We start from the raw sequence: 27244 nt of genomic DNA, 5'->3' as shown, positions 1-27244 counted from the left end.
ACCTCTTCCAGGAATGAAATATTAAAGAAGGTTAATATGTTTTTTGCTGCAGAGCTGAGGGCTGATGGGAAGACGGGAGCTTTGCTCGCGTCGTGAGGGTAGCAGCCGGGGAGCTGAGGCAGGCGGAGGATGTCAACAAACGTAAGGAAGCGCTGGAAGCCGCTGGACTCGGAAAGCGCAGCCAGCGCTTCGCCTCTAACCGCCAGGCTGCCCTGCCGCGCTCCTGCCCTCCCTTGCCTTGCCTTGCCTTGCCTTGCCTTCCCGGGCGCCGAGCGTGCGGTGCGGTGCGGTGCGCTCCGCTCCGCTCCACCGCGCCCCCGCCCTGCCCCGCGATGAGCGCAGCCCAGCGCCGAGCCGCCGCCCGCGGCGCTCGCAGCCGCGCCGGAGGCGGCCCGAGCCGGCCCGCCGGGCCCGCTCGCCCCGGCCCCGCAGCACGGGGAGGGGGCGGGCAGCCCTGTTGCTTTCCGGGAGCTACGGCGTGGCCGAGGAAGGCGCTGCCCCCGTCCCGGCGGCCGCCTTCGCCGTGAGACGGGCCCGGGCTTCGCTTGTGTGCAAGCGCCGGCGGGCTCTGGCGGGCGGTGCTGCCCCGCCCCGCCCCGCAGCGGAGCGGGGCCCGGCCGGGCCGCGGGGGCGGGGAGCCCCAGGCTCGGGAATTGTCCTCCCTGTCCCCGGGCAGCGTGGTGGGTGGCGGCCGGGCGTGGGGAGGGGGCGCTGCGGCAGGAAGGGAAAGCGCAGGGCCCCGGCGCCCACACACTCACACCGCCCCACCCTCCCCACCGCGCCGCAGCTTTACGGCTGTAACTTACGGATCTGTTTGCAAACATGCCCCCTGCCAATAGGGAGAAAACCACAAGCATTCAAAGTTCTGACCCTAATTAAATCCCGGCTCGTTAAAGACTTCACACAATGGAGGAAAATGTTTCTCTTAAAGTTTGCCTGAGCCTGAATTCCGCAAGCGATTATTACCTTTGCTTTTAAAGAGGGGAAATAACCGTAACGTGCGCGCCGTTATTCTTGTGGATATGCAATTTAAAATCATCGTCAATTGTCATAAAAACCATTTCACAATGTTTGGCTAAGTAATAACTTAGTCATTCAAAGGTGGCAAAAGCCCGGCGTCGCAGACATGCAATTCAGGGAAGATTTACATTGCTTATGGATTTTGCACCGCAATTCTGACCGCAGCGGGAAGGGGACTCAGCCTTATTTTATCTCTTTCTGGTTTTGTACGGAACACCAAGACAAGAGCAGGCTGTGGGAGAAAGCGTGAGCGAGATGAGCACGGCTTGGAAAAAAGCCGACGATTAAAAATAAAGTTTATGAAACGGACTGATTTGGAAAGAAGAGTCCTTTAAAAAGAGAAAAAAGAAAGAAAAAGAAAGGAAAATCAAGTTTGCTCCACCCAGCTATTAACCAAAACACAATACCTTTTTCTGGGTGGTACTGCACAGAAGTTGATTCAGTTTTGACAATGTTGTTTAGCTATCATTTGCTATTTTGAATGAATGGGAGCAATCCCCCTTTTTACAACAGTTGTTTCCTATTATGGAGAGGTGCAGCAGTTGAGGGCAGACATGTGAAAGTGGCTGTTTGATTCCCTTTTTCATCCCCCTGACCCTGCCTTTGTCCCTCCTCACCCTGGGAATGTCACGCCTCACTACTTCACTTTGAGATGCTCTAGAAAGTGGCTTTGTTATTCCCTTTTAGACATACACGAAATTGTTCTCATTCCCCCTGCTGTAAAAGATACTTCAAATTGGGACTCGGTTCACAAGTGCAATGCAATTTGGCTTAGCTCAACCTTTGTTCTGCTTGTACAAATGACCAAACAGTGCACACATTATACAGTTGATCTACTGCTCCCTTTACACCAGAGTTAGGGGCTGGGAGAAAAGCAAGTTAATCCCTTCAATACTAAGGTGGCATTTTCAATATTTCCTACAATGCGAAAAAGAGAAGAGAGGGCAGCTTGAAATGCGACATTTATTTAAAAGGGAAGATTAAAAAGAAAAAGTTTGGGAGGCCTCCCCTGATACTTCTCCAAATAAATAAACAAACAAACCAACAAATCCCAAACATGTAGATAAATACCCAGCGCCTCCGGGAAGGGAAGGGAAGGGAAGGGAAGGGAAGGGAAGGGAAGGGAAGGGAAGGGAAGGGAAGGGAAGGGAAGGGAAGGGAAGGGAAGTTTACCACAAAGACAGGCTCTCAGGGCAATAACGTCGAGACTCAAGCTGGAATCCGCGCTAACAGCACAGTACTTAACAAAACGCTCGGGGAGAGGCGCTGAAGCGGTGGCTGAGCCCGCGGCCCCGGGCGCACACCTGTGCACCCCCGCGGAGGTGGGGAGCGAGCGGACAGCCGAGGCGGGGGGGCCCAGGTGCGGGCAAAGAGGGCGCGGAAAGCGGGCACCGCGGCGGGCAGGGCTGCGTGCCTAGCCCGGGCTCGCACACTCGGTGTGTCGGAGCCGCGTAACCCTGGCACCCCTCGGAGCCGTTCCGGGGAGGTCCTGGCGGGTTGGGGGGGAGGCCTGCGATGCTGCGCTTACCCACGCGTGGATTTACCGCCGGCGGCAGGTGGAGCGCAGAGGGAAAAGAGCTCTCCTGGGAAATCGGCTCCGGTCAGGAGCCAGGTGCTCTGGGACAGCCCCAGGAACGCTGAGCGGGAAGAGCAGCCTCCTCCTAGGGTTAAGGAAGCTGGGTAGTCCCAGCGCGGGGTCTCAGCGTGCTGGGCACGGGCGAAACGGCTGCCCGCTGCGCGGGGCCGGGGCCCGAGGGCGATGAGCCCAGCGCCGCGCCCCTGCGCTGGGCGCGCTCGGAGCCGCTCGTCCCGGCAAAGGCAGCGGGTCCGGAGCGCGGCCCCGCGGCAGCCGGCAGAGGCCTTTGAGTTTCGACAAACTTTCGGCGCCGGGCTCATACGTGCCCCTGGGCTCCGCCTGCCCACGGCAAGGCGCCACGCACGACACAAGCACTCGCGGCCTCGCACGCAGACGGGCCCCGGGCCGGGGGCGAGGCGGGCACGAGCTCGGGCGCCCCAGCCCGTCTCCCTCGGGGCCGCCAGACAGGGCCGCAGCGGTCCCCGGGAAAAGGGAGGACGGGCGATGCCAGGGCTGCCTCCTCCCTGAATCCGAGGAGGATCAGGGTCCACCGATCCTCCAGCCATGAGGGAGGGAGGGTGTCCGGGGACATGGGGACGGGCCGTCCTCCGACCCACCCGCCGCTCGCAGCCGGTCGGGCTGTCGGTGCTTGAAATCCCCGACGGGGCGGGCGAGAACAGCGCGTACAGGGAGCCGGCATTAAGCAGCGCGACAGCGACGAGGAGGCAGCGGGCGGCGGCAGGGAAGGGGCGGCGGAGCGCGCTGCCCAACGCCGGCAGCGCCGAGCCCGGCCCCCCGGGCACAAAGGGCACCGCAAATCCCGAGCAGTTCTGTTGCTCTCAGGAACACAGGTTCGGGGAGCAGCGCTCAGTCCAGCCTTGACAGGCAGGGGGAGTTTGTTTAGTGCTCATTGCGAAAGGAACAAAATCCTTTTGAAAGGGCGCTAAGTAGTTTCACGCCAAAGTGGCAGATTTGGTGAAGAATGTGGGGTGGGACAAAGCCCCGCCGTTCCCAGAGCGGCCGGAGCGCTTCGGGAAACCGCACCGGGAATTCAAGCACACAGAAAAGCGGGAGAGCCCAAATCTCTCCGCTTCCTTCTCCCTCCCGGCCCCCGAGAAGCAAAGAGAAGCAGAACCATTACAAAAAAAGAGAGCGGGGCTTAGCCGAAATGCAGCCACAACCAGCAGCCTGGAGTTGACTTTCCAAAACGGGGGAAGCTTGCTCAGAGCCTGGCATTGTGTTTCGCAGCCTAGGAAACCCTAAGAAGCTGGTACTTCCCCCCTCCCCTCTCTTTTCTCCCAACTGGTTTGTAAATATTAACAAGGTTGTGAGCTATTCTCTCACACAGAGTGGAATTTTTTTTTCTTTCTTTTTTTATCCTTGGAAAACTTCTTGGCTTTCCCCCGCAGCCCCTCTCCCACTCCTTCCCCTCTGCAAAGCGGCACACCTGCTTGCAGCCACAAGGATTCAAAATCAATATTGTATTTGTCACTTTTCCGTCTCCTTTTCCTCTCTCAACAGCCCTACTTGCCACTGAGGCGAATTGTGGATTTATGGAGGAAAATTAGCATAAATTATTACCAAATCTGTAAACGTGTGTGGTCTTGCTTGTGGGAAAGGGGGCTATTGCAAACCTTCCATGCAGAAAGGTGGTCCATGATGGGCTCCATGCAAGGGCTGAATGGCTATTGCACGAAATAGATTTCCATTGGGTTTGCACATTGATATAATTGACTTATGTGTATTTTATACAGTTTTCCCAACACTTCCCCTGAGCTCCTTATTTGAATTAGGCTTCAGAAAAACGTCTATTTGTTTTGGGTTTCTGCACAATGGATTTGGATTCACTTGCTCCCTCCCCTCCTCCCTAATGTTGGCTTTCAAAGTAAAAGGCAAATGCTACAAGTTACATTAAATCCTATATTGCCCAAGTCTGTCATCTGTTGCGTGCTTAACACGAGGTGAAACTTTGGGTATCAATTACCGGGATGGCTTTGCCTGCCCTAACCCCTCCGCTCACACATTCCTTTGCACTGGGGAAAAAAAAAAAAAAATCGGGCGCCTTACAGCCATACCTCGGTCGCACTCGGAGTAGCAAATGACAACGGAAGTCGACTTTTCTTTAACTTTACAGCTTGCGGGTTCCCATTTGCGCCAGCGGTTGGTTTTTTTTTCTTTCTTCGAAAAGAATAGGTACTGGCAAAAAGAGGAAGAAAAGAATTTGTCAGCCTGTGAATTTTATTTACTGCCGTGCTGTTTCTGAGCTCTCTTTTGACAGGCATGCCAGGAGCGAACTTGGGCTGAGAGACAAAACCCGAACTGAGGGGTGTTAGAAGTTGGGGGGGCGGGGGCGTCGGAGGTGTCCATTAAACCCACGTATTTGGGGGCTCTCAATACAAAAATATAAGCCTTCTGCCCGGTGTCCTAAGGGACGCTGGGTGGAATCTGTCCTCATTTCAGAGTATTGTCTTTCCTACCCTCTAACAAACGTCGATCGGCTCATCACCTCTTACCCCCAAAAAAAAGTTTGGAGGCTGCCTTCCTGCCCGGCCCGGCTGGCACGAAGCATCTCGGAGCCGGTTAACTGAGCAAGGCAGCCCCCGGGCTCTGAACCGCACGAACCTCCGCGGGCCCCTCTCCGCAAGGGGGGTGCCGTGCGGCAGGTCTCCCCCCAAAAGGGCCCGTTAGCTGGGCAACGCGGGGCCGAGGTCGGCTTCTCGGATTCCTAGAAACACAATTATTTGCTCATTATTCTCTAAACGACATCCTGCTCCGAGAGAGAGGGATTAGATGGGACCGAGGGCAGCCGGGCTGGAACGAGGGGAACGCAGTTTAACACACACGGCGTCGGAGCTAGTTGCAGTGTGAAATGCGTTTTCAAGCTGCTGCCAGGTTTCAGCGAGCCCTGCTTGATAGGGACCGTCCCTCCGAGAAGACTCTAACGCGCCCGCAGAGCCCGCGATGGGCAGAGAGCCGGAGCGGCGCTCCCTCCCCCACCCCAGCTATTTTTGCTGAATTAGGAAGGTGACATTATTCTTTTCTTCAAGTACTTCTGTTAATATTGAAAAACGTGCCCTTGCATTTCAAGCGGGCGCGCTCAGCCTCAGCAGCCATTTCAATATTAATGAAATTGTTTAATCTCCTAAATTCATCGTGTTTAAGTTACGTTTTGGTGAGTTATTGACCGACTCCGAAAATATTGTTAATGGAGCGGATGTGTATTCACCACAAAGGCTTTTCCTCCCAGGGCTCGCAGCTCCCGAGACAATCTTTTATTCTGGCTCTAGGGTGACAGGATGCACGGCAGCCTCGGGAATACACATCATACGAACTTCCCTCCTATGCCAGGGCAAGCCTGGGACCTTCCGGGCCTGACCCTCCCCCCCGGACACATGGCTGGCAGTGGGGCTGCTCGTCGGGACTGCGGTTCCAGGATCGGGCCTTGGCTCCCGGGGAGGTGGCAGTACACTGGAGCGGAGAGAGCCGCAACTCGGGTGTTAGACATCCTGCCTGCTCCTACGCACCGAGAAGCACACAGGCACACGAACAGCCTGAGACACACCACGGAAATCCCGCAAAAGGCGTCAGGTTGACGACAATTAGCACAGTAACCGGTGACACGGACCGGTTACCCCAGAGCAGCTCTGCGGGACCCCCCCACCCCGAGGCCGGCCGGCTGGCGCGCAAGCTGCGCCCCGGCGCTGTCCGCCGCGGCCCCCGGCCCCGGGAGCAGGACAGCGGCGTGGAGGGCAGCTCGGCTCCGAGCACACCGGGGCCGTGTCCCGGCGGCGGACCGGGAGCCCGGCCGCTGCGGGGTATTTTAAGGCGACTCCCGCGGCTTTGCACCAACAGGTCCGCGGAACTACAGCAGCGGTCCTGCCTGGGCGCGGGGGGGGAGAACAACAGCTTCCCGGGGCAGCTGCGGAGAAGCCCCGATCTCTTCTCTCCTCGAGAGAACCTTCGCTCGGGGAGAGCGGATCTGGCAAAGAGAAAGTCTCTCGTTACAGGGAAAAAGGCTCGCCTTAAGTTAGCCAACAATACAAATCAGATAACAATGCAGAACAAACAGAATACCACAGCCAAGCAATTTCCATGTCAAACATCCCACTGCTCAGTACCTCCATTTGTAAGTGTGAATTGCAGACTAAGCTTCCTGCAAAGTCCACAGAGAGGTTAGTGCATACCTTCCCCCCCACCCCCAGCCACCGGGTACCATCGCACTGCAATTCCGCTGGCGGAGCCTTTTCACCCCTCGCCTTGTCTTCAAATGGAAATGATTCCCATTGGCCCAAGGTGTCCATGTAAATAGGTGTAAATGAAACCAGATTATGCCTTTCTCTCCAGCCCCCTCCTCCCCGCTCCCCTCCCCCTGCTCCCAAGGCGATTGTCATATGATAGCAAAGAAGTGGCACATTAATGAAGCGCCTCTACAGGGGTCTTTTCTGCTCATGTCACCACATAAAACTATCAGATGGTTAGAGGAAGGACATGGAGGCAACTACGTAGCTCATCGCGGCTGCAGAGAAGCAAACAAGCCTCTGCTACAGTCCAGCTGCCGGTGGTGTAAAAGAAGCTGATTCAGCCCGCGGAGGAGAAGGGAGGGGTGTACACGAGGATTCCCAAACCCAAGCCAGCTCGCTGCCTCCTCGGGACTAAACCGGAGCAGAGTGGCCGGGAAAGGAGCGAGAGACACGCCGGAGGAGCGCGGTGGGAAAGAGCCCGGACTCCCAGCTGCGTCCCGGATGTGGACTGTCAACTTCCAGCAACTTTAAGGTGGGCATATGCAGGGCTGGCATGGAGTGGGGTGGGAGACGAGGGGAGGGGATGGGATGGAACGGGATGGGATGGGATGGGATGGGATGGGATGGGATGGGAGGGGGTCCCCTTCTCCTCCTCGCCGAGACCAGAAGCAGAGCTACCACTAGAGTTAACTTTACGGGTGCGGGCTGCTGCGGGGAGGCCAGGCTGAGCGAGGCCGGAGCTGGGAGAAAGGCACGTCGCTTTTCCCCCGCCGGCGGCGCAGAGCGCCGGGCTGGTTTCCCCTGCCCCCATCCCACTCCTCGAGGGCTCAGGTACGCCGTGCCCCTTCCCCGTGCCCTTCCTTCTCCAGCCCGGCCCCACACCTACCCGCTGCCTCGGCCGGGTGTCGGTGCAAATCCTCTCGGACTCACCGCTCTCCCCCCACCCCCCCGGCCCCCTCCTTGTCACTGCCCTTCTGCAGATCTCCGCGGGTCCCCTAGCGAAGATGCCTCGCCCGGGCAGAAACACTTACAGTGATCAGAAGCCTCCCTACTCCTACATCTCGCTGACCGCCATGGCGATCCAGAGCTCGCCGGAGAAGATGCTGCCCCTGAGCGAGATCTACAAGTTCATCATGGACCGCTTCCCCTACTACCGGGAGAACACGCAGCGCTGGCAGAACTCCCTCCGCCACAACCTCTCCTTCAACGACTGCTTCATCAAGATCCCGCGCCGCCCCGACCAGCCGGGCAAGGGCAGCTTCTGGGCGCTGCACCCCAGCTGCGGGGACATGTTCGAGAACGGCAGTTTCCTGCGCCGCCGCAAGCGCTTCAAGGTGGTCAAGTCGGACCACCTGGCCCCCAGCAAGCCGGCGGACGCGGCGCAGTACCTGCAGCAGCAGGCGAAGCTGCGGCTCAGCGCCCTGGCGGCCACCGGCACCCACCTGCCCCAGATGTCCACGTACAACCTCGGCGTGTCTCAGCCCTCCAGCTTCAAGCACCCCTTCGCCATCGAGAACATCATCGCCAGAGAGTACAAGATGCCCGGGGGCCTCGCCTTTTCCACGATGCAGCCCATGCCGGCCGCCTACCCCCTCCCCAACCAGTTGACTACGGTGGGCAGCTCCATTGGCACGGGCTGGCCCCACATGTACAGCTCCGGCATGATCGACACCGCCACCCCCATCTCCATGGCCAGCAGCGAGTACGGCGCCTACGGCGTGCCCATTAAGCCGCTCTGCCATGGGGGGCAGACTTTGCCGGCCATCCCCGTCCCCATCAAGCCTACCCCCGCCGCGGTGCCGGCCCTGCCCGCCCTGCCCGCGCCCATCCCCACCATCCTCTCGAACTCGCCGCCCTCCCTCAGCCCCACGTCCTCGCAGACGGCCACCAGCCAAAGCAGCCCGGCCACCCCCAGCGAGACTCTCACCAGCCCGGCGCCCGCCCTGCACTCCGTGGCGGTGCACTGACCCGGGCCGCCCGCACGGACTCCGCCGTCCCCCTTCTCCCAAAGTTTCCTCGGAGCTCTCCTCCCTCCCCTTCTCTCCCTCCTTCCGCTTCTTTCCTCCCTCCTCTCTTCTCTTTTCCTCGAAAGCAGAGACAACTCCCCGCGGGAAACTGAGGTTTGCCGTTTGCGTGAGCTGCCTTTCTGTTTCGCCCCTTCAGCCGTGCCCTCCTAAGCGTCTCGGCTTCTTTCCTGGTTCTGAACTTTGTTTTCCGCTCTTCTGAGGCAAAACGAACCGACCCGGCCCGCCCCCCTCCCCGCCCGGTAGGAACTGCCATATGCATCACTAGTTTTCCAAAAGTACTTCAGGCATCTTCGATTTGCCGGGGACCAGGCAAGTCCGGCCCGGCGATGCCTCTTCCCCTTCCTTTGTCTGGGGAAGAGCAGGGGTTTATATAGGACCGATCTTCAAAACCATAAACGGTGTGAAATGGCTGCAGCCTCACTGCATGAGAGCAGCGACGTTTCCAGCCTCCACGCAGCAAACGCTTGGATCTTGGAAACGCCGCAAAGTGCTCGTGTCCTTTGTGTGGGTGCGTGTGCGTGTCCGCCTGTGCGTGTCTCGTTGTTACGCCAAGGGCAGGATTCCCGCGGGGGCAAGGCTGCGGGACCTGCAGGCTCAGTCGCCCCTAAGAAGGAGCGGGGCGCTGGCAGCCAGGGCCCCGCAGGTAAGGGAGGCGGCGGGCGAGCAGGAGGGCGGCGGGCGGCCCGGCCCTGCCGGCTGTGGCTCCCCGCCTGCGGCCGGGGCCGCGGGGCGGCGCGGGGCGGGAGCAGGACGCCGTGCAACGGAAAGGCACCCCTTCACTCACTCCATACCGATATTGTTTACAAAGCGCCTGTTTTCATGTAAATACTGAACTTGCATCTGTACTGTAAATCAGGTGAGGTCCCCTGTGCAGTACCTGTTGTAACGTGGATGTTTACTGTAGTTTTCAGGTGGAAGAGAAAGAGAAGTTGATTTGTCTGTTAACTTCCGATTAACCTGAAGGTTTGGGGAGCTGAGGGTTTCTTTGCTTTTTAAATGTTGTAGCTATTTATTCCATAGCTTAAAAACAAACAATAACAATAATAATAATAAAAATAAACCTGTTACCAAGCACACAACCCGGCATAGCTTAAGAGAAGCTGCTCAAGTCACTGGCAAAACGTGGAGAAGTAACACAACAGCAGGTACAAACTGTGGAGGTCATCCTGATTTCTGCTGGAGCTTTGCAGACAAGAGAGAGGGGGCTAGGGAAACTGTAAATGTTTGTGTATAGGAATGATTATAAAATGTGTAAAATGCACTTTTGTTTGATATACTCCTTTCTAGTTTTAGGTAGTTTGCTGGAAACTGAACTGTTGTTCTGTTGTGAACTGCTTAAGTTAAGAAAAAAAAAAAAGACACCCCCCCCCCCCCCAAACGGCATTAGTGTCTCTTGAAACTGTAAAGACATTTCCTTTTAACTTTTTTTCCCTGTACAGAATAAGCATGGCATTTTAAATATTGGTGTTCTTGTTCCCAGCATGTGTGTTTTAAGACAAAGGTTAAAAAAGTGTCTACGTTAAATTATGAACCTAGTCGTCCAAATAATATTTTCTCATTAAAATATGTAAATGCAGATTTAGTTTCTTATTTGTCTTTTTAAAGAGTTTACACGAGAAAAGTAAAAGCATTAGTTCATGAAAAAGGAATGACGTTATTCCAATATTTGGATAATCTAAGCAGCCTTTTCATGGGAGGTTACTATAAATATAGTTATTAACATACCATAACATGTTAGATAAAATTGTCATTATCGCCGGTTTATCGAAGACATAACATACAGAGGTCTGTTCTGTGGGTTTTATACCTATATGCATGCACACACATATATGCAGTTGTGCCCTATACACTTATACTGAATCTAAACACATATTACATTTCTGCCTGTGTGTATGTATGCGTATCACCTACATACTCCCAGTTAAATTTTCTCTAAAAAGTATAAAAATTAGCGAGCTTCTGCAATATAGAGGAAACATAAAAATCTTTAAAGAATTAGTTACCTTTAAAGACTGAGAATACGGAATTTTTGTCAGTTGTGGTTTTTCTCACAAGTGGCATCTCCAAATCTCTTTCGAGTAAAAGTGAGCTATTGTACCCTTTTACCTGTCCTTTAAACCGCTTCAAGCACTGCACTTACACCAATCACCGCTATAATTTCTCCATCTCTATTGCTCACACTTTCCAAAAACGGTAGGTTGCAAACTGTAACACTTAAAATTGTACCCGTTTTTCTGTAAGCCAATACACAGTCCCTTTTAGAAAGTAAGGGCAAAGTAGTTACAATGAAAACTGGATTCTGGGGACGTTCCAGTGGGGTTCTCCAATTCTTTTAGGGATTTGACAAGGATTCTGCAACTGTTGAAAATGATAGAAGCAATCTAGTGAAATTAGAAAATAAGTGTCTCAGAGATGAGGCAGTCTGCGCCAAGAGCGCAGTTACGAGACAACCAAATACTTAAAGGCTTATTAGTAAGAAAACGACATTGTATTCTAATGAACCGACAGGATTCCCTCATTCTACGGCAATGATGTTACAGAGGTTTTGTCCCTGCCTGATCTCTCTCTGAATTTCTGGACCATAAACAGCGCAAGTGACATCCCCATTTCCTTATTACACACCGCAAGGTCCTTGCAAAAGTTTTAAGATTAATGCAGAGGGTAATTAATCCAGTTGCGACCATTTTTTTAAAGAGAACGGATCCCACACACAGAAAAAAGGTGGAAAATACATGAATCATTGGGCTGATTAAAATGCATGAAGCTGCTAAAGCTTGTCAGATGGGGGACAACTGAACTCATTCATCAAGTCCAACCCACGATTATATCAACACGATCAGCTAAAGAAAGCATTCAAAACTCATCACCAGATCAATGGACACATAACTCGACAAACTTTTCCTAAACAAGCGATGACCTACATTTTTAGACGAGGAGGACTCTTTTTCTCCTTCCTTTCTTTTTTTTTTTTTTAAGATCTAGCAGTCAGAACAAATCCTCAAAGATGAAATCCGAGCTCAGCTAAGAAGATGAAGCTGCACTTTCAGGGTCTTTTTTAAACTATCTAGTAATCAGCGGAGATAACGATCCGAAAAGATCACGCCCCAAAGCAAAATATTTTCAAAAGGTGCACTAGCCTCCCCGCTACAAAATCCGACAGTAAGGCTCGCAACCGAACTTCTAAAGTGCCATTTTCCTCTTTATCCCTGCGATTGCCCGAGACTGCCCAAGCCCGAGGACCCCCTCGCCACCCGCGGCCGCGCCGCGGCCGCCAGCGCGCAGCCCCCGGGGCCGGCGCCGCGCTCATACGCGCATCTCTGCCCGCGCCCCGCTCCCCTAAACATTGCGATGCTTATTTCAAACAAATACGCGGCTCAGCGCGTCGCTTGAATTACTGCTTTGACTTGTTAAATCTCCCCAATGGCTCAAGTCCAATGTCAATAAACACAGATCTGAAATAGAACAGCGAGAGACAACAGCGCGGAGGGAAGGGGCGAAGGGGGGACCGAGCTCTCCGCCGCGTTTAGACGTTTCGTGGGGGTCTGGGGGGGGGTGTCTTTATTTTTTATTTTATTTGCCAGCGAGACGTTATAAGGTAGGCGTACTTGACGCGAAGAGACCGTTCATTCTAGGCAAAAGCTCTCTTCTTCCGGAGGATGAGTTTGAGCTCGGCCGTGCAAGGTAAGCCCGCGAACCCAGTCGTGCTTGGCGACTCGGTTTTTGCTTCATGTCAGTGCATGGTATGTGAATCCTTTCTCGTCGGGATATTTCTTTTTTCTTTTTTTGTGTGTTGTTTTCTTTCCCCTCGACGTGTGACAAGACACCACCCCACAAGACTGAATCCTCTATTGAAGAAAGCCAACTCTTTCTCACCCAGAATATTTATTTTCTCTCGGACCGCGCCTTGCGGGGAAGGGCGGTCTGTGCCAGGTAGGGAGAAAAGAACTCCCCGGCGACCCCTGCGAGGGAGTTTTATGAGCCAGCCTTTCTTCAAAAGTGGTCCTTGGGAAAGGAAGAAAAAACTTAGCAGCTTCATCAACTTCAGTGCCGAGTTATCTCGGAATCTTAATATAAACGTCACTTTGTGGGTTGGTTTTTTTGTGTTTTGTCTTGTTTTTATTAACAAAAAGAAACCGAGGCTGTGAAGCCTTGGAGGGACTGTATTTGTTTCTTTTAAACTAACAACAAATTATCTAATTAATATGTTTCAATTACAGCATGAAAAAGAGAGGCTTTGGACCGCCTGCAGTGGGTTTACAATAGCCCCAGAGCCCACTATAAGAATTTACAATAACTTCACATCTGTTTCTTTATTTCCCACTTTTCGAGTCTAAAACTCCTCTCGAAATCACTTCAAACCGTGGCCCAAGTTATGAAATATGGTCTCTCTGCCAAGAAAAAAAAAAGGTGGAAAGAAAAAAAAGGACAAAACTTTGCAGATCGAGGCTTCATTTGCAAGCTAGAAAGTGAAAGCCCCATTGAAGAGCATTAAACAAATATATTAGAATTCTGTCACTTTATGCAATTGAGTAGATCAAATAAAGGGTCCCAGGCCACTTCATTCACTCTCATTCACTTGAATAGAAAATGCAAAGAATAGCAAACCTAGACTGGGCCACCGATGTAGATTTAGCCCTTTTTTCTAAGGGACAAAAAGGCTGAATTTTCACAAACACATTGCTGACTCGGGGACTAGGAAACCAGCACTGAAACCCCTTTGGAATTTAAATTCATTTTATCTTCCTCTCTCTTTCTGGGTCCGTTTGCGCTACAGGGCGAGTTGCACTGGCACCCTTGCTTGGAAAAAATACAATACAATACAATACAACAAAAAAATAAAGGCTCCAGATTTATCAAGCCGAGCCACAGTACAGTTTGGAAGGTAACGTTTTTATTTACAAAGAGAAAATGAGGAATCATCCGCCCTTTGCCCAACCTGCCATGAGAATCGCAGCCCTTTCACGGGACGCCTGGGCAAAGTGCTCCTGCCCGGCTGCACTCCGCGGCCTGCCGTCCCACCGCGCTAAGGGCACTGCGCACACGCGGAGGGCTGCCGTGCTGCGCGGGGCTGGGGCTGGGGCCGGGCCCGCGGGCGGCGGGAGAGCGGAGGACACCCCCCGCTTTACCCCGCGCCGGCCTCGCCCCGGCGACGCCCGTAGGCAAGGCCGGGCCCCGCGCCGCGCCGCGCCGCACCGCTGGGCGGCCGCGCCCCGCTGCCGGGCTAAGCCAGGGCGCGGGGCTCCTCCAGGCTCCTAGGAGAGACACCCAAAACAACGACCTGGCTCCGCCGTCTGCCCCAGGGCGCTCAGACCCGCCGAGGCCCGGAGACAGCCGGCGTTTCCCTCTCGTTCATCTGTGCCGGTGCCTAACTGGGCAGCAAGCAACGAAGACGGCAGAGAAACGGCTGCTGTTTTCAGAGAAGGTCAGCCCGGAGGAGTGCTAACTGCTGCATAAGGACTAGGTGACCCTGCCCTTCCTTTGGCAGCATTTTTATGTGAAGGTACCTTTTCTGCCATCCTTCCTCTGCCGGGGGCCTTAGCACTGAGGCAGCCCGAGCAGGGCAGAGCACTCCAGCACGCAGGGAGGGCCTCGCCTTCTGCTCCCTCACATCTCCCTAACATGGCCATTGCTAGGAAGCACCGAAGTGCTTGAAAGGTTAACTTGTACCTCAGCTGTAGTTACTACTAAATAAGGGCTCTTCATTTTGCGCTATTTAGAAGGGCCTTGGTATTTATTAAGTAGTAACTAGCGTATTTTGCATTAATTAGAGTAGCTCCTTAGAGAGACATTATAGCCAAGGCTAATCTTACACCACAGGAAAATGCTCAGCATTTCCGCTCCCCCAGCTACCACAACCACGGGCAGTGCACACCACCTACACATACGGGGCTTGCTTGTAGGCATTCACCTGTAGGCATTTTTCCCAATGATGAAATCAAGGCACTCTGGGTGGCTACAGCTTCCATCCTCCTTGCTTGCTTTAATGGCTACTGAATAGACAATAGATAAGTAAGGAGGGACTGAGCCCAAAACATGGACCTGGTTCTACTCCTAGGCATGCCCAGCTGCCCTGGTTTCAGGGCCATGAGGTGCCTTCTCAGCCTTTAAAAACTGCTGGTATGTCTAGTGCCTGCTGAAGGATTCAGGAACTCTTGCTCCCGAGGCTGCTCCCTTGAGCAGGCCCACACATTAGTTCCATGTTTTAAGAGTCTAAGCTACTAATTACGGGGCACTTTTATTCCTACTATCAGCAGTGCCACTGCACTACCAATTAAGCATGAAACAAATATAAACTCAAATGAAATAAGCAAAAAGACACCAAAGCCTCTGTTTTGGAATTTCTGAACATGAAAGCACACCATGTCATCCAGCTCTGGCCAAAAATAGCTGCTTTAAAGGTTAGGTCAATGTTAGGTCAGACAGGAAACTCTGCTGCAGGATATCAAGGTGGACGAAGCACCTCTTTCGGAGCAGGGAAGACAATGCTCCACTTTCAGCCGCAGATGGCAACCATCTCTTCAAACAACCACAAGCCCACCTCTTCCACGCCGCTTTCTACCAACCAGAGCAATATCACCATCTGATTCTCTCCACCTCTCCCTGTATTTCTCTCCTGTGTAGTCTTTGTGGCTCTGGCTGGCAAATTTCACTTGTAACTCCTCAGCTTAATGATGCAGGTTCGTGGCAGCAGAGTGCTGAGAAGCTGAAAGGTGCACTCAGCATCCCGGGGCCTTTAAACAATGTTATTGCTTTGTCCTCTGGAGACATCCCTCCCCTTGGGCTAACGGGGGATGGATAGCTCCCCGGGCCTTTCACACTGGAGTGCGGGACCCATGGAAACATGGCTTGCACCATCTCTCCCTGTGCTCTTGCCTCTCCTTAGCTTATCACAGGGTGGGGCTATTTAGACCAGTGATAAAACTGCTCACACACAGAGCAGAAGGATGGTATTAGGCCTGCACGGACCTGCTGAAAGAGACCACAAACACACAAACAGTTCCTGCTTCCTCTCAATTTGTGCTTGATGTACTTGAGCCGTTGCTGAAGATAATTTCATAATTAACCCTCGTAATTTCCAGGTTAAGGAAGTTCTCTGGAGAACAGGGAAGAGGATCAAGAGAGGGTTGATCCCTGTTACATGTAATTGGGCTCTGAATTGCTGTTTTGTTGGTGGCTATGAAAACTCTAACAGAGTTAGAGTGAAATTCTAACAGGTACGAAAGCACACATTTATGATTTTTACACCTGCAGAAAGTTGTTAATAGTCATGTTCATTTCTTTATTAAGCTACAGCTTCCTCATCTCTGCTAGACCTAGAAGGGTCAGGTGTACCTGGAGGGTCTGAGAAGCAGACATACTCCTGAATGTACACGGGGACAAGCTGGACCACATTGAGCTGCTTCCCCTGCTAGCCAAAGGATGTATTTTTTAAGTAAATAATTTTCAGCCATTCATGATTTGCAAGACTGGCACCAGTGTTTTCTCCTGGAAAATGACAGGTACTGTGTATGTCAGAGGAAGACCTACAACTCCTATAACAGACAATTCTACAGGGAAGGAAGAGCTTATCCCTTCTTGCTTGCCTTACCACTGCTGAGTTTTCTCATCTATCACTCATACAGTCCTCTAGTTCACAGCACGGCTCGCATGAGTCTTGCTTGCAAATGCCTTATATGGTCAGTATGGGTTTCAGGATTTTGATTGCATTAAATTCAAAATTTTGATTGCATTAAAATCCACAGAAACTTACTAGTGAATTAAACAGAGCAAGGGTTTCACCATCAAGGTTTTTCAGAACATTCAGATGGTTTTCTAAGGTAAGTAATTTACCTTTCTCTCAGTTTGGGGTCACAATCAGTCAGTGGATATGGTAGGTCATATATGGTATGTACACAGGTGCCTTAATGCCGCATGGTCATGGGCAACTCTGAAAACTTTGGAAAATGTCCACATTCTTTTTCATTTTTTCCTCAACTGTTAGTCTAGTGCTTTCAGACCATAAGCCAGAAACCTTTTTTTTCCCCCAGTGACAAAAGAACTGGCCAAGGAAGGACCAAACCCAAAATATTTGGTCCTATGTTCCTTTCTGCCTTCAACAATTTTTTTTTTTTTGAGTGCTTGGAGGAAGAAAGGACAGCTCAGAATCCATTTTTAGGACTGATAGGGTACTTCTTTCCAAGCTGTGGACTAATCTATCTAAATATTAACAAAATCACAGTCCTAAATACTTTTGAGATAAAACTAGAAAGTTTCGAGAAATTCTCTTTTCTGTGCTTTGACTCCATTTTCTCAATGGTGAGGAATTTGTCAATTCCTTTTGCATCAAAACCACATTATCCAGTTTTTATCTCATCAGTAAGACCTCAAATATACTCCCTCCCTCCTTTTCAAACAACAAATCAAACATTAGAGATTCTCCAGTATTCAGTTCTCCAGAATTGATAAGTAAAGCATCAGGCACTGTGAGACTTTTGATAAAACCATCAGTTATTAATACTGGATTTTCTTCTGAATGCAGCACTAAAAGAGTTGGTGGATGAATTCCTGTGATGGAATTTCACTAATGACATCAAACCTGACAGTATTAGGTCACGTCTGCATCGTAGCAATGTTTGTTAGATTTGATGTAATGGGGTGAAGGATTTGTTAATTTTCTGTAGCATTTGTGTGCAGGCAAAATCCCAAGAAAGCATAGTTACACTGGTATTAAAGTTGGTGGTGTCTTCACAGGGAACTTACACCATAAGTCCTATCAGCGAAAGCCCATCTTGTTAGTATAATCTATTTCAGTAGGAATAGGCTTGCTGGCCCCGCTGCCATACAGTACATATACACAGACTCTTTTCTCCCAGTTGCTGCCCTGGTGATGGTGTAGGCATTCACCCATGGATGCCAGCAGCCCCAAACAATCCAGCGAGGATTTAGCTAAATCAGAGCCATAGGACTGGTTATGTCCCAATAGGACAGACAGCAAGTCCAGAGAGGAGCAGCGCAGCTCAAGAGGACTGAAACCCCTGCTCTGCCCCCATACAGCCAGCACTGGTCAGCACAAGCCAGAGAATGGACACCACCAGCTGGAATCAGGCAGGGGTTGACTACTCTGGAAATTACCTTATTCTCTGCCTCACCCATTCAGTGAACTCAGTGAGGGACGATTAACAGTAAACTCCATTGTCTACACATAGTTACATACTACAAATTTATTACTGCCTATATATAGTTACATATTATAAATCCCATTACTGTAAGATGGTTTGGGACATGCCTTTTGAAACCACTGGCTCATCTTCCAGAGCCTTGCTTTTGAGTTCAAGATCAGGCTGTTTTGAAGTCATCGCACAGGAATCACCAGGGGCACCTACTGCATGTTCAGATGAAGGCTCTCCACTGGAAAATAAACCCAGTTCTGCCTGTAGCACTCAAATTCTATGAAACTGGTCCACTTTCTTTATCTGCAATTGATGTGTCCACGTTGTGTATCAGAGAACAACATTTTTCTCCTAACTGGTCACAGGCATAAATTATAAAACAAAATACATTTCTAAAGTGAAGTAAAGCCCTGTCAGACCACAGAGTCTCTGACTGAGACATCAGATCATATAGCCACCCACAACATTAGAAAAGAAGAAAACACATGAGACATCTAGCACTCGATCATTCATTAGCCCTCCCTTTGCAGTAAGGGCTGTATATATCTATCTAAGTGCTGCTTTTTCTTTTGTTCAAAATATTGAAAATCCCTCGACATTTTTCTATTTTCCTCAGCATTCTCCTTTGTCAGTTCCTACAACTAAATAAAGCAGCCCCAAACCCCAAACTGTTTCTTCATGATCAAGCTCTGGGTGATTTTTTTTTCTTTCGAAGTAAAGAGATACTGCTTAAAAGGACAGTTTTGGGGTCAAATGCTGCTGCAAAGAAACTCAATGGGATGAATTTGGGTCAGTAACAATGCGTTCCTTAGTTCTCAATGCAAGTCAGGGAGGTTATGGTTCTGTGAATGTGGATGTGGCACAGTTGGGTAGGAGGTCAACAGCACAGAGTTAAGTACTATTTTCAGCATTGTCTTCTCCTTCAGCTTTTGAGGATACAAAGCAGAAGCTGTCAGTATTCATCCACTTTAGCTCTGGAAATACCTATTAGGAAGGCTGGGAACTGATCTCATAGAAAACCAGCAAGCATCATTATATAAGCCTGGATCCTCGGAGTATCCTGCCATGAGGTGGAATTCCTTGTATCTCTCAGAACAGCAATGGTAAAAGCCTTTCTCCCTGGAGTGGGGGAAGCAAATCATGCCTGTCCACTTCTTCACAGCGTCAGCTGAGAAGAAAGCCTGAGCTGCCCCTTGCGCTGCAGACCTTGAGCAGTGTTTTGATCATTTGTTTTGTGTTAGCTCAGGTAATTCATGCACCAGAAAAGCCTGTGCTGTAGCAGCACAAGTCTTCAGAGAGGCTAATTTATCTCGCAGAAGCTCCAGACCCTGGCCTCTCCCTGGGCCTTAGAAAATGTTCCACTCTTCCAAGCATGCTACACCATACACCATACCCTTTCTCTGTTTGCAATAGTAAATAGTAATTGTAAATTTGAAAAGAGAAAACCTCTTTCTTACAAATATTTATTCATTCTGCCTAAACCTTCTCTTGACTCTGAAGGAATTATGATTGACTCATACTGTCTGTATGGAGGGAAAACCCCCTAAATTATTGCATTAACTATAATAAAATGACTGAACAAACACTAATCGCTTTAGCAACCTACCAAAATATCCTTTGTGCACTCCTTATTTCAACCCAGCAGAAATGGTCTCATTTTAGTCATGCAGAGCAAGACCGCCAAGCAGAAGTTCATATACAAAGTTCCTACGCTGCTAAATTATGTATGCAAGTATCTACTATGTGCACAGAAAGCATCACGCACATTAGGCTCAAGCAAATGGGCATGAAAATGTGATCAATTTTGTTTTCTTTTCAAAATAAAATCACATGTCTCTGTGGACAATTCAAAACTCTAGGCAATAAGGTGCCATCTACTTATCTGTTCCTTGGGAGTCACCAAACAACGCAAAGCAGCATATACAATTGTGTAAAACAAATGATTCAGACTATTCTTGGGTGTTTGCATTTCAACTTTTACTTGCTGAAACTGTGTAATTAACACACAATCACTGGAAAATCAACAGCCAGAAAGATCTGCCAAAATATCGCGAATCAAGTGTTTTCTTAAATACTGCAGCATCAGACCCTGACACAATGACAACTTTAATCTGTTCTTATAAGCCCTCTCCATGACCTTGGTGGGAGCAGTACTAGGATTTTATTCTGCAAGTTCTGTAAGGAGCTATTTATTAGTGCTAGCACTCAGGGAGCGCTCTCTGGACACAGAGGCTTTTCAAGATTGTACATCACTGTTCTTTATGCTCTTATCCTTTTAGTCCACAATACAGCTCCCATTGATCTCAGTGGGAATGGCTAACACAGAACAGCACCGAAAAGCGTATCGTAGTGTAAGCACTGCAATATATTTACCTGATTCCCTACAGATAATGTCCTTTGTTCCCTAAACTATACCTGCCTGAACAGCCCTCCCTTCCCATTTCCTGTATGATAGCCTGCCCAACAAGAGCAGAGGAAATAGCAAGCCGCCTGCTGACTTGTCAGAGGATGCACCCACTGACTGACTGGCTTGCTGCTGCCACACAAAATGAACAGTGCTTGAGTTCAGACTGCCTTTCCTTCAAGAAGTGTCTATTTTGAGCCTGTCTTTTCTATCCAGCCCACGTTTTAAGAAAATATTTAATAAAACACTTTGAAAAATACGGAAGTCAGTAGCAAGAGGACTTTTATTCCTCTCAAGTTTGACTGAAGCTGGCCAAAACATTCAACATTGCTTGGGTTGATTGAGAGAAGAAGACAGGCACAAAACATGGCCTTGTAAGCCTCACTTCCTCAGCAAACCAGCATAGAACACTGCAAATTTAGTTAATATCACCAAAACCCAGACAGTCACTAGGACTGCCCAGACAATATTCTCTACCCCCAAAATTACCTGAAAACCCAAGCAAGTACATCAGCCTCATTGCTAAATGGAAGCAATTCTGTTCAACCTCTAAGTTCTTGCTCCGAATGGTGCAATTTTCAAATTTATTTTGTCTCCTTGTCCTACTCTTTGTCCTAACCACTTTAAACTCCTTGTTTAATAACAGCAGATTAATAATGCATCTTACAAAAAGGAATTAGGATGGATTGCATTAATACTAACAACTTGGCTATGTTCTCACCATATGAATACACCATAAGTAAAACATTTTTGATGCCAAATCTTGGTCTTATGACACACTGAATTATTCTGCTCGAGGTCCCTGTCAACTTTCCATTAGTTACTGATAAATCAAACATGCTAAAATGATGCAGCAAATAAGCTCCTCCCATTTGGAACATGTGTGCTCCCTCTGGGACTGGCCTATTTACAACAGCTATGATGTTCCACAGGCTTGGAAAGAACATGGGATTTCTTTCCTTTATGCTCTGAAAGCATTCAGAGATTTTTTTTTTTAAGGTATGATTTTTTTTTCTTTACTTATGGTATGATTTTTTTTTTTTTACTTACTGTTTTCCTACATTTCTCATCACAGGCTTGCATCTATTTTTTCCTTTGATCTGACTATAGACCGAGCCTTTCAAGATTTATCTGGTGACAAAAGAACAGTTTCTATAGGAATTGCTTTTCTTGTGTTGATGGCAACTCAGTATAAAGCTAACCTTCTGGATATAAAGTTTCTGTCTCCCCCCACCTTGTATTTTCTCTGCACGTTCACTTTTAGGGAAAGCTCTGTAAACTCAATGGCTTGGCAAATGCAGACTCCAGCCTTGTCCTGTTCCTTGGCTACAGGTCTCTTGAAGGCAAATTACCTACCACTGGACAGAGCCTTTCAGCCTCAAAGCTGCCTTCATCTTACCCAACTCTTAGTACCGAAAAACGTTTATATGTAGAAATAAAGACTCATATGACTGGTGTCCAAAGCAGACTGGCTCTCCGGGGGATCTGGACTTTGTGGTTACTTTCGTTTATAGATCTGCTGCCTCCCTCAATGACACGAATGACCCATGGTATGAAGAGGGAGAGCTGCAAAGGAAACAGGCTGTTCTAGGAGACGACAAAGAAAACCTGGAGCTAGAGAGGAAAGAAGACAGGGTTACTACACCTAGTCATCAGAAGTCTGACTACTCCAGAGACAGTACAGCAGTCTATTACAGCAGCAAGAGGAGGGACTGGGTTGTAAGAACTGTGTCAGTATCACACTGTGTTTGTGCTCGATCACTTCTAAATGTGCCTTAAAAAAAGGACTTAAATGTCACCAGCAGAGACTGCAATATGGTCGCCATATTTTATTGCTGCAATAGTCAGCAAGTTATTGGTTATTGCTAGGATTACTTAAGAACAAAGATTCTAAGGCAAAAGCAGAGTGCAATGTCGGATTTGTAGAGATTTTTTCTATAATCTTAGTATATTAAAAAAATACATGAAAGAAAAATCCCCTAGAAACAAACATACACAAATACATGGAACAACTTGTAACTCTTGGAGGAACAGTTCTGTCCCTCTCATATTGGCACATCCCCTATCCTGTATTTAACCCTCCATAGGCAAAGAATCCTCTCTCCTCCACATGTGGACGGATATTTTATCTTGGCTCCCAATTATTGTAGACATATCAGGTTCAGATATCTAATCGCTGGAAGACTCTGCTTGCTGCATCAACAGTCATTCAACTGATAACATTAGTAATTATTTAGTTATAGGACACTAAAATTTGAGTTTGTACATTTGTGAGAAGATACAGAACTATTCCGCTCAGAAAGAGGAATTTCCTGCTTTTAAGGAACAAGCAGCACTAATTTATAGTTACTGAGACCACTCACATTGGGCAATACCAATTATTGTTCAGTACCTGCAGAGAATTGGCCAAGAAATTGGATGTCAAATGACAGCTTATGCTGTGCGTTGTCCCCACAGAAAATGTGGTCTGTTAAATGTTTCCAGTTAAAGGCCTGCCTCTTTCAATCCCTTCTGTTTTACCAGGAAATCCCAGAATCAGTCCTAAGTGACAGCTGAACTGGTGGCCATCGTATATGCATTTCTGTCACATGACACTAACTGCTAATTTTACCTGGGTGTACAGATTTAGCCACGTAAAATATATTGAACAACATCTGAATTCAAACAGTTTGAAAAGAGGCTTCAAAAGATTAAATCAGGCTGCAGAACTTGATAGATTTTTCACAGAAAAATAGGGGAAAATTCCTTCTACCAGTTCAATGTGAAAAAATAAATAAGAGTGAATCAAAACAAAAATGTTTGGAATTTATTCTAAAGTATCTAAAGACGTGAAATTCATTAATATTTATGACATTAAATATTAGTTATATTTGATGTCTAACAAAGACTTGTCTGTTTCATTGGAAATAGCTTTCTTATTTTGCCATGAATATAGAGGCAGTCTTATTAATAAAACAAAATACCATAAAGGAAAACAAGCAGAGATTGAAGGTTCTGCTAGGTTTTTAAGGGCTTGTATTCTGCTATGTTATGTACTTATTTTTGATGGTTTCCCCCTTAAATTATGAGCTTGGGGAAAGAGAAGAAAATAACTTGAGTGTAAAGTTTAAACTGCTTATTTATAAGACAGACATGTTTGAAGCTGAATTGCCTTGTCTGAAGGAAAAAAGAGCTACTACACAACACACTTGAGAATCATAAATCAGTCCACATACACAATCCCCAAAGTCACCAACTGGAGCATTGCCCCAGCTGTGGACACAGTCCTGCATATTGTATCACGTGCAATCACAGAGCCTAAACAGGACCGGCTGCTGGGGAGCCTGAGGCCCAGCTGTGTTGGCCAGAATGTAAGTCTGCCCTTAGCTACCATATCTCTGGCCTTTGTGGTTAAGCAACAGGACAGTCCAAACATTAGTGCGCTTGCGTACAACTTAGGAAAACTAGGTTAATATTCCAACTCATTCACAGACTCCCAAAGTGCCCTTAAGCTCTTGTAGAAAAAAAAAAATGCAGATGGGATCTCAGGAGATCATACAATCATCTTCCTGTACCCAGACAGTATGAAATAGGCCTAGACTGCCTTGAAAGTGCTGTATACCCTCTTCTCTAAACTTGCCAAGTGTTTCCCAACCACCTATGTTACTTGCTCCAGCATCTGTGTATCCTTATAGGTAGTATTTCTGAGACCTGACCTGTATATTCTTTGCTGCAAACACGTTGGGCCCCTTTGTGCCTGCTCCCCATAAAGAAACTAATGCCATTTGCCAAACTCACAGTGATGTGCGATTGCGTGCACAAATGCTTGTGAAGAATTCCAATCCTATGGTAGGAGGAATCACAGGAGTATCTAAAACTGTTAAAATAACTAACCTCTGGGAAATGTGAACCTCAGCAGTAGGAAGCCTGCAGGCTCAGGACAACAGCACAGAGCTTTGGATGGAATTCTCTTACCGCACAGGGCCTGTACAAAGACCAGCCCCTGGAAGAAGTGCAATGAAAGGGGAGACTCTTGCTCCAAGTATCTGATTGTACCCTGGAAAGCTGAGCTAAAGAAGCTAGGAATAAAGAGAGTTTAAAAGCCCTGCACAGGACAGTTTCAATACCTCAGACCCATACTTTCCTAATATGACCTCAGAAAAGGAGAAGACAAGAAAACTCACTGGCAATACTCTGTTTGGTTAAGCCCCGACTACCACTGCTTACCAGAGACCACCCAGGGCCAGACTCCAAGCTACAGCAACAGTGCCCTCACCAGCCAGAACGGTTCTTACTGTGCTGTGGCTGACATTTAGATTTATATTTCTATGTATTTTATGTCTTTTGTCTGGGTGAGCAGAGGGCTTTTTTGGGTTGGTACCCTATGTAAATTAGAATACATGAATAAATTGGAAAGCTTATTTAATTATCCACGGACAAAGGAAGCATGACACTTGTTTTGAATAGAAAAATCATTTTGTGAATGAATCAAATTCCAGTAAGAAAAGATGTTGCACCTGCAGTACACTTAGCCTGATGACTTCACCAAGTTTGCTACCCATTATCCATATTATAATCTTTAAAATATAATTAATTGGTCAGTTACATAATTTCAGCAGCACAGTAGGAGAAAAATGTATCTTGTTTCTGGGGTCAAGTGCGGTAAGCTGGAATTTTGCCAGGGCGCGGAATGTCGTGTTGCTAGATGAAAATAGTCTGTGCTTTAAGGCTTGAATTTGACTCTACGTTTTGTAAATATGGGCTGGATATGCATGACTGAGGAAAAAGAACCCACAAAATGCCTGTTTATCGGTTATGGCATGAGGGATTATAAGGAACTGAACTGGGACACAGTCCAGACGTCCCTCCTCAGTGTGAGACATCTCACCAGCAGGTGAATAACTAGGCCAAAATTTGGTCCCATTTCTTTGTTGTGGTTAAATGGCTTCTGGGTACAACACTGATGGCTGTGCATCATGAAAGCTCTTCTTATGTTGTCTGCCATGACAGAAATGCTGATAGATACTTTAAATTCATGGGAAATCCTGCATTATTTCTCAATACCGTGAGTATGCCCTGGTGAAGAAACAGGGTCAGAAATCCGCCACTATATAAATCTGGTATGGAGGAACCATTAGGAAATATATGTGCTTCTGTAAATTAAATCATGTATGTACTAGCAGAGCTGCAATACAGTAGCTCTGTAAATTTTTTTAATCTAGCAACAGTTTTCATCTCTCTATTGCTGAGGTTAGCTGCTGGCTGTAAATGATTTGAGGACACATCTAAGTCATATTTGCTGGGGTTGCTTACTTCTTTACCATTTTTTCTAAGTGTGTGGATTTCTTATCTGGTGCACGCGCGCAGACACACAGAGAGAAAAAAAGAAAGGCGGAAACAAGCCAGCTCCTCAGTTTAACCAGCAGATGCTGCACTCAGTTGTTTGCAGCTGAGTTGCTACTGCTTTGTAGGTCTGAAACCGGGCCCTGTGTAAGTAAAGTTTTTCAGTTGTTTGCACAGCAAGAACTCCCACTGCAGTCACGAGGAGTGGGAGGTGCAAGGAACACAGCACCCTGCCCTCTCAAAACATGGGGGAAGCAAACATCTGTGGGAAGAGTTGGAGACGACTGAGAGATGTAAGAAGAATACAGCAAAAAGCAAGAACAAGATGGCATAACTGCAGAATTTAGGGGGCTCAGAATTAAACCAGACCAACAATGGGAGTTGGAGACCTGCATACCAGAAGAAACTAATCTTGAAGCTTGGGCTTACACATCTTCCTGTCCAGATAACACGGTCAAATGCAGAACACAGTTAACTATGTTCAAATAAAACAAAATAAAATAAAATACAGCTTTTCTTTTTTTCTAGAAAGAAAACAAAACTCTGATCCCATCTTTATCAATAGAACTCTAAAACAAAAAGGTCTGGGTTTTAACTGTAACTGAGAACAAGCTTTGACCTGCACATTGATATTGGCAATATTGCTAGTCATCTCCAAGCAATGATAGCAGTGACAGAGATGTTGCTTCAGTGCTGTCAGTAGCACCCTTATATGCAACTGTAAGAAATCTCAGTGACTTCAACAGGTGCAGTATTGCCCCCCTGTCAAAATTGCACCAAAATGGTACTAGATTTCAGATTCTTTTGAGACATGCAGACTAACATTTTTTTCCATGAAGATCAGCATGGCTAGACTTTAGGTTTCTTTCCACTGTGAATACTGTGAGGAGTTCACCTATCCACCCCACCTCCTTTGCTTTGGCCTGTTCTGGTATGGAACAAGGTCCTGCTGTGAGGTGAAAGGCTCCCTTGCATGTGTTTCTGTGAGCCTTCTGCAAGGCAAGAAAGAAGATGCTCATTGAAAATGACCCTAATTCTACCCTAACAGGCATGAAAAAGAGCTTGCAGTTTGCATACAATGTTTCTGCTGTGCATAAGTAATTGTGAGACCAGGTATTGGCTATATATTTTGTGTGCGTGTATGTGTGCAAGTGAATGCCTGTGTGTGTATGTGTGTAGGGATATTCCCAGATTTTGTTTTATTTTTAAAACATCCTGAAAATTTAACTGAACTCTCACATGGAGTCAATTTAAAATAAAAGACTTGGCATGGTTTTACTTGTATATCTTTCTTATGCATTTGTCCAATCAAAATGATAATGTAGACAAACTGTGGACTGCAAAGTGTATTATCCAGCAATATCTCATTATTATGCAAAAAATCAGATATTCACAGCAACTGTCTCATCTATTTATTGTTTGGTTACTCATCTGGAAATTTTAATACTTTCTTCAGGGGCAGCGGCTGGCAATAAAAAAATAGATCTATATATCAAACCTTTAAC

At 48.1% G+C, this 27244-nt stretch overlaps 1 protein-coding gene across 1 annotated transcript; it reads left to right on the top strand.

Moving 5' to 3' along the window:
• Positions 1-7841: 7841 nt before the first annotated feature.
• FOXB1 (forkhead box B1) lies at positions 7842-8804 on the top strand. Its single transcript, XM_075504187.1, has one exon. The coding sequence runs from the start codon at positions 7842-7844 to the stop codon at positions 8802-8804; it is 963 nt and encodes a 320-aa protein (XP_075360302.1).
• The last annotated feature ends 18440 nt before the right edge of the window (positions 8805-27244 follow it).

Source organism: Mycteria americana, chromosome 6 (genome assembly GCF_035582795.1).
Source record: "Mycteria americana isolate JAX WOST 10 ecotype Jacksonville Zoo and Gardens chromosome 6, USCA_MyAme_1.0, whole genome shotgun sequence".
NCBI lineage: Eukaryota > Metazoa > Chordata > Aves > Ciconiiformes > Ciconiidae > Mycteria > Mycteria americana.
This window is presented reverse-complemented; position numbering and strand designations above follow the sequence as displayed.

Coding starts and splice junctions, on each gene's coding strand:
- FOXB1 (XM_075504187.1), top strand. CDS start 7,842: ATGCCTCGCCCGGGCAGAAACACTTACAGTGATCAGAAGCCTCCCTAC.